General features: G+C 58.2%; 1 protein-coding gene across 3 annotated transcripts; it reads left to right on the top strand.

The window, feature by feature from the left end:
• Window positions 1-3209: 3209 nt before the first annotated feature.
• On the top strand, window positions 3210-7087 carry SLC10A3 (solute carrier family 10 member 3). 3 transcript variants are annotated; one of them, XM_039867000.1, is made up of 2 exons: window positions 3210-3285; window positions 5293-7087. In XM_039867000.1, the coding sequence occupies exon 2, from the start codon at window positions 5431-5433 to the stop codon at window positions 6856-6858; it is 1428 nt and encodes a 475-aa protein (XP_039722934.1). In that variant the 5' UTR covers window positions 3210-3285; window positions 5293-5430; the 3' UTR covers window positions 6859-7087. The 3 variants fall into 3 exon arrangements, with proteins under 3 accessions (XP_039722934.1, XP_039722933.1, XP_039722932.1); XM_039866999.1 differs by having other exon boundaries at window positions 3210-3605; XM_039866998.1 differs by having other exon boundaries at window positions 3210-3995.
• Window positions 7088-7410: the final 323 nt, after the last annotated feature.

The raw sequence follows: 7410 nt of genomic DNA, 5'->3' as shown, positions 1-7410 counted from the left end.
ACTATTAGTTTATTAAGAGTTTTGCTAGAATACCATATCCGGGTCGGGGTGGGGGGTGGCGGTGTGCACAGAAAGCGGTCTGGGGTCAGAGAAAAGAGAAAAGGCACTTTGGACTTCCTAGATTCTAGATGAGAGGAATTGGGGCTCCAGCCAGGCAGCCTCAAGGAGGCTGTGGCAGAAGAGGAGTGAGGGGCCCAGGGACAGCCCGGGAGGGAGAGGCTTTGGTTGCGATGCCACGACCGAGAAGGGTCAGGAAAGTGGAGGCGTGAGGAGGGCCCAGATTGCTTGCCCAGGAGATGGCCATCATGGAAGCTGACACCCAACCTGACCCTATGCCAAGTGCTTTACATATTACAGAGAGTTCGCACATACATACCCAGACTCCACTGATACATCAGCCTCACCCCAAATCGACATAATGCTCCCCTCTTGTGTTGTACAGTCTGGGTTTGACAAATATATATCGATCTGTATCTACCATTATAGTATTTTTTTAAACCTTTTATTATGGAAATTTGTTAAGATCCCCCAAAGAAGAGAGAATAGTATAAATGAACCCCACTGTACCCACCGGGGCTACCACAGCGATCAAATAAAACAGAACCTCACTGAGGGGCTGGGAGGCACGTAGGCCCCACTGTGTCTCTCAACTGCTGTGACTGCCTGGACTGCCCCAAACATTCGCCAAGTGCCTGCCCTGGGCCATGCACTGTCACATGCTGGGAATACTGGAGTGAGCCCCAGTGATGGCCCCTAACTCCTCAGGGGGCTGTGCCCTCGCTGGGGGTCGTCAGAGTAACCCAGTTGGAAATAGCAAGCCAGTTTTCTCCCCCACTTGGCCTCACACGGGCTTGGAAGCTGATGGTGGTGTGGAGCGCAGCCCACCCAGCTTTCCAAAGTGGAGGTAAGCTTTATCCTTCAGTCCTCTGCCAGGATGTCACCCACCCCACGGCCCGGCATCCTCAGTTACAAGTGCCAGAATCTCAAAGAGGCAGAAGCAAAACTAAGTAATGACAGGAAGGAGGCTTATTGTTCCTGTAATGGACTCCCAAGCCCAGGGCTGATTCCAGCTGCACGAACGTCTTCGAGACATGCGCTCTCTCCATCCCTTGGCTCTGCTTTTCTCTGTTTGATTCCTGTTCAAACATTCTGTCTCCCCCGGTTACGGGGGAGTGATGGTAGAGGTCTCAGTTTAGCAACCCCAGCCGAAAAAGAGCTCCCACCTTCCCAATAATTCCTATACAAATCCCTGGGGACCAACTCTCACTGTTCCAGACCGGATTATGGGCTTATCCTTGCATCCATCTGTGTGGCTGTGATTGGCTACACCCGAGTACGTGCCCACCCCGCAGGCCACGGGTTGGGGTCATCCACGTGTAAACCTTGCGTTCCCCCAAAGGAGAGTGAGGAGCTGTGACCTGATGCGGGGCAGACACTACACTTCCCTGTAAATACCAAACGCATCCCATCCTGGTGCTCGTACAGCATATGCCTTCCATGCGTGCTTATTTATCCCACAGTAGTCCCCAGAGGCCTCTGCCTGGAGAGAAGGTAGCCGCTCCTCTCAGGGTCACCATTAGGATCTTATTACATAATATAATATGGTGGCAGGTCTCTCATCTGAAGTGCATTTATGCTGTTTCGGCTGTCACTATCATTCATTTGTTGTATTTGTTCTCAGTCCAGAGGACTTCTCTTTTGAAATTAGACATCCTTTCCTGATTTGTAGAATTCTTCCTTCTCTTCTGGGGTAAAATGATTCCTTAAATTAACTACGAACATTCTCTTGCCTTTAATTTAGCTGTCCCTTTTTCCTGCAGAGAAGGCCTCCAAATTCCCTCATGTCAGACACCCCAGGAGCCCTTTTCAGGAAAGGCTGAAGTGACTGACAGTAACGGAGAGCAGCCTTCTCACCGTGTTCGCCCTCCTTCCCTCCTGGCACCAGTTTCTATTCAAACTACAGTCTTCCATGCAGCATGTGCCAAGCCCAGGACCCCTTAACCCCATCCGAGAGGGACAGTGCAAATGTTCCAGGACAGTAAGTCCACACAGACACACACACAAATGGCTTACACCTTACTGATCCTCTGAGGCTAAAGAACAACCTAGAACTATGGCCTCTGAATGTTTTTGATCACCGACATAAACCCTGTTGAGCACGCACCCCCACCATGTGTATACCTATTGACGTGTCATAAGCACATACTAATCTGAACTTTATAAAACACTAATATAATTTTTAAGACAAAATGAACTTAAATAAGTTTAAATTAATAGATTTTTATTAAAATTATAAAATTATTATTTATTTGAAAAATTAAAAGCAGAGATGGGTTTTTTTTTAAGACATTCTCCACGATGTGTCTTTGTGCACCTCCCCGGGGCAAGTACTGGGAACTTCAGAGCCCACTGGCTTCCATCATAGCGGTGACAAGAGGTTCTTCCGGAACAGTGGGGGCGCTGGCAGACCGAATGCAGTTGCCCTGCAGCCCTCGGGAACATGCAAATCCCCCTCGACTCCGCACTGGTTTACTGTCTTCCAATGCCCTTTCTACACCCCCACCACCTTTTTACCCATCGCTATGCCATCTACTTCCACTCCTCTTGAAGCCTCCAGACCTTGCTGGTGGTGCCGAATGGTTTTAAAAGGTGGACAAGTCCACCGATAATCCACAGTGTGGAAAGAGGCACTCGGTCAATGTTAGAACAAAGGAAGGTGAAACTGACTAGGCCAAGCCTGGGATTCGGAGTCCAGGTTGGTTGGACACGGCCCTGCAGGCACGGGGCTGGGCGCCCAGAGAGGGAATGTGGCCGAAACCCTGACCCCGGGCATCCCACCTCTGCTAACGGCTAAGCCAGTGTTCCACTGCCCCCAGAGGTCGCAGCGTGTTTGGGAATGGCTGGGGGCCCTACTCGGAGCGCGTCGCCAAGGCAGCGATCACAGAAGAGTCTGACCAGCGGCTTCGGCACCGAAAGAGGCTGTGCACGGCACCGAATGACGGCGACCCGGAAGGGCGCCAGGCCCGTGCGCCCGCGCCCGCTTGTGGCTCCCAGATGCGTCACCTCCGCTCGGAACCCGCCCAGTCCCGGAGAGGTGAGTGGGCCGCCGCGGGGAGGCGGGGCGAGCGCGCGAGGCGGGGCCTCCGCAGGCCGGAGGCGGGGCCTCAGTGCGAGGGGCGGGGCCGGGGCGGGGCCGGGGCGGGGCCCAGGCCCGCCGAGCTCGCCAGCGTCCGCCCGCCCGGCTGGCGCTGGCGCCGGCGCCGAGCTGAGGGGCCGTGGCGGCAGGTGAGAGCCTAGGGCCTGGAAGGGCTGGCAGAAGGCGGCCTCTGGCCCCGGCCCGGCTCCGTGTTCACCTGAGCAGGCGGCCGGGCCCGGCGGGGAAGGGCCACCGCCCCGCGTTTGTGAGGCCTGGAGCAGCCGCGGGGCCTGGGAGTAGCGTGAGGGCCCTTCCACCGCGACCCCGGGACCGCCAGGCGGATCGCCGGCCTGCCAGCTGCGGGGCAGTAGCGCGAGCCCGGCAGCGGCGCGCCCCCCTCCCCTTTCTCCCTCCCGGGTTCACGCCCGAGTTCTGCCCGTGCCCAGTCGTGCAACTTCCAGACTCCCAGGTAGGGAGGGGCCCCGCGTCAGCACTGCCAACTGCCCTAACATCGAACACTCGGCCTCTGTGCAAAAAGCGGCCGCCCGGGATTCCCTTCCCTGCCTTGGGGTGCATCTGTTCAAACTCTTCTGGCCCTTCAAGCAGAAATGATGTCAGATCTGGGCCAGACCCCTCTTTCAGTGACTCAGACAGAGCTGCCTGCTGTTCGGGAAGGATCAGGGTGGATGGCCCTTAGCCTCTCTCTTCGGAAGTGATTCACGCCCCCCGGCGGGCTTCGGGCCCGGGCGCCTTCATCCTTTTCCCTGGGACTCCCCTCCACTTTGCTCCTTACACTCCCTCTGGGTTTCCTGCCTCCCTCTTCAGCGGTGGGACCCAAGGCTGGACCAAAGCCTCTAGGGTAAGTGACCCAAACTCCAAACCAGCAGAGGCCATGGCATCCCCGAGGGGTAGAGGGGAGACTTTCCCACAGAGGAGCCTTTTGCTTAACCTGCCCTCCACCTGGTACTTCCCCTGCTCCCCAGTCTGGGATGAGGGAGACCAGGGTCAAGGACCCACAGGATCTAGAGGGGCCCCAGCCTCTCCCAGGACCGGGACAGTACAGGGCATGAGGCAACCAACAACTAGCAATGAAAAACCAGTGTCCCAATCCTGGTTGCCCCAGATCCATCAGGTGATGTGACAATAGGGTGGGGCCGCCCAAATTGAGAAGTGGAAGGAGGCGAACCTCCTCCTTTCACCCTGAGGCTCCCGGCCCTCTAGAAACACTCAGTCCCACTGGGAGTTCCAGGCCGTGGTAGGATTTCATGTGGGTGCGGGAGGAGCCCCAGGACTGCAAGCAGAGCCTCCAAGATATGACACAGCCGCTCTAGGGGCTCAAATTCCGGGACCTGACGGAAGGAGAAGCCCCCTAGCAGACATGTGGCCGTCCTGCTGCCCCTTCCGGCAACTCTGGGGAGAGGGGACCTGCTCCCCCGCCAGAACCCCCTCACACCACTGTCGACAGGTAGGGTAGGCCAGGTAGCTATGGCAGCACTGCTCACAACTGCATGTCAATGTCAGTGGTGGACATCAGTCCCTGGGGCCTTTGGCCCGATGGTCACCTACTGCTGCCCATACACTTTGCCGGTTGCTCTTTGCCTGACAGATGGTACTCCAATGCCCTAACCTGTTCTCTGATGGCCTCTCGGACCTGGCCTGAGCCAGCCTTTCCCGTCAGCACCCTTTGCTCTCCCTGGTCTTGTCTCCTTGTCGCCCCGGGGAGTCTTTCAGACATTTCATCCCAGTTGTGGCACTGCCGCCGTCCCACCGTAGCTGTGTCTTGAAGCCAGTGGGAAGCAGACTAGTGGTGGCAGGATCGGGGGTGGCTCTCCCAAATCCCTTCATGTCGGGACATCTCCGCAGGGCCACCATGCTGGAGGTGAGCCCGGGGAAGTCGGCAGGTGTAGGCAGGCTGAGCAGGAACTCCTATGTGCAGGTGGCCCCTCTGGGTGAGGGATGGCAAGCTTGAGGCAGATGTGCTGGGGGAGGGGCCAGCCAGATGGCACTCAAGGGCCAGCACTAGGCATTGCCTTTCCCTTCCCAGGCTTGGGGCCAGGGCCCCTGCTGAGTCTCCCAGCAGTGGGCTTCCAGGTTCCCGTGCTCCTGGGCTCACTGCTCACGTTCACCAGCCACCTCTGTGTGTCCCTCCTCCTCAGGAAGAGCCCTGCCATCAGGGAAGGCAGCACAGGACCAGACCCCACCCATGCACCCTTCTCAAGACAACCCGAAGGCACCTGCGGAGCTGCTGTCCTAAGGCGCTGAGGGCCCGGGCACGCCATCCTGCGGGAGGAGCCATGGTGTTTAGGAGGGGCAGTTCTCGGTCATGGCCTGGCCTGGGAGGTGGCAGTGGTTGCACAGGCCCCCTAGGGATGCTCAGGGCTGCCCTGCTACTTCTCAGCCTGCCGTTGGGGGCCCAGGGAACTTCCCATGCCAACCTCAGCATGGCTCTGGGCCATCCTGGGCCACCGCCAGGGGGCCGCTACCTGAGCATCGGGGATGGCTCCGTGGTGGAGTTCGAGTTCCCAGAGGAGAGCGAGGGCATCATCGTGATCTCGAGCCAGTACCCGGGTCAGGGCGCCTGGCCAGGGCCCAGCCCTATGCTGAGGGTCACCTCCCTGGATCCAGAGGTGCTGACCATCAAGAATGTGAGTGCCATAACCTGGGGCAGCGGGGGCAGCTTCGTGGTGAGCATCCACTCAGGCCTGCCCGGGCTAGCCCCGCTCCACATCCAGCTTGTGGATCCCCACGAGACCCCACCCATGCTGATCGACGAGCGGAGAGATTTCTGCATCAAGGTGTCCCCTGCCGAAGACACCCCCGCCACGCTCGGCGCCGACCTGGTCCACTTCTCGGAGAACCCAATACTCTACTTGCTCCTGCCTCTTATCTTTGTCAACAAGTGTTCGTTCGGGTGCAAAGTGGAGCTTGAGGTTCTGAAGGGGCTCCTTCAGAGCCCCCAGCCCATGCTGCTGGGCCTCCTGGGCCAGTTCCTAGTCATGCCCTTCTACGCTTTCTTGATGGCCAAGGTCTTCATGCTGCCCAAGGCCCTGGCTCTGGGCCTCATCATCACCTGCTCATCGCCCGGAGGCGGGGGGAGCTACCTCTTCAGCCTCCTCCTTGGAGGGGATGTCACCCTGGCCATCTCCATGACTTTCATCTCCACAGTGGCTGCCACTGGTTTCCTGCCACTGTCCTCAGCCATCTACAGCCGCCTGCTGAGCATCCACGAAACACTCCATGTGCCCATCTCCAAGATCCTGGGGAGCCTGCTGTTCATCGCCATCCCCATCGCAGCAGGCGTGCTGATCAAGTCCAAGCTCCCCAAGCTCTCTCAGCTGCTGCTGCAGGTCATCAAGCCCTTCAGTTTTGTGCTGCTTCTGGGAGGCCTCTTCCTGGCCTACCGCATGGGGGTCTTCATCCTGGCGGGCGTCAGGCTGCCCATCGTGCTAGTGGGCATCACTGTGCCCCTGGTCGGCCTCCTGGTGGGCTACTGCCTGGCCACCTGCCTAAAGCTGCCAGTGGCCCAGCGGCGGACGGTCAGCCTCGAGGTGGGGGTGCAGAACAGCCTGCTGGCTTTGGCCATGCTGCAGCTGTCCCTCCGCCGCCTTCAAGCCAACTACGCCTCCCAGGCCCCCTTCATTGTGGCGCTGAGCGGCACCTCGGAGATGCTGGCCTTGGTCATTGGCCACTTCATCTATAGCAGCCTGTGCCCAGTTCCCTGAGGCCCCTGGGTCGAGCTTTTGCCACCCCTAGCCCCCACCCTCCACCCACTGTCCCACAGTTCTTGTGTACCAAAGGCCTTTAGTTCTCATGCACTATGCACTCAGAAAAATCCAGGCTTATTTTTTTTACTGGTTTTTTATTCTCCAGCTTTCAGTGCCAAAGAGGCCATGCAGAGTTAGGTAGGTGGGCACTACCCAGAAAATATATTTCAATAAAAGAGAAAAACAAGCTTGGTTCCTTCCGATCTTTGCCTTTTAGGGCCTGGGGGTGGGGGTAGGAAGGGTGTGACTGGGTAGGTGTGGGCCAGGGTGGAGGACTGGCTTGGGTGACACGGTGACCTGTGCCGCAGACTTCCTCTCTCAGCTCTCCTTCCCCAGGCTTCCTGTCTCTGACAGGTGGACCTCTGTTCTAGAATGAGCGCTGGGAGGATGAGGGCAGAGGCCTGTTCCCAAGCTCAGCTGGCTTTCCGCCTCCAGACGAGAAAGGAGGAGGCAGAAGGTCCCTGGACGGTGGGGCAAGCGGGGCAAGGCGGGGCCCTTTGTGGACTCCGG

Source organism: Pteropus medius, unplaced genomic scaffold (assembly GCF_902729225.1).
Source record: "Pteropus medius unplaced genomic scaffold, Ma_sr-lr_union100, whole genome shotgun sequence".
Taxonomy (NCBI): Eukaryota; Metazoa; Chordata; class Mammalia; order Chiroptera; family Pteropodidae; genus Pteropus; species Pteropus medius.
The sequence above is the reverse complement of the archived record's forward strand: the minus strand, read 5'-3'. Positions and strand labels throughout refer to the sequence as shown.

Coding starts and splice junctions, on each gene's coding strand:
- SLC10A3 (XM_039867000.1), top strand. CDS start 5,431: ATGGTGTTTAGGAGGGGCAGTTCTCGGTCATGGCCTGGCCTGGGAGGT.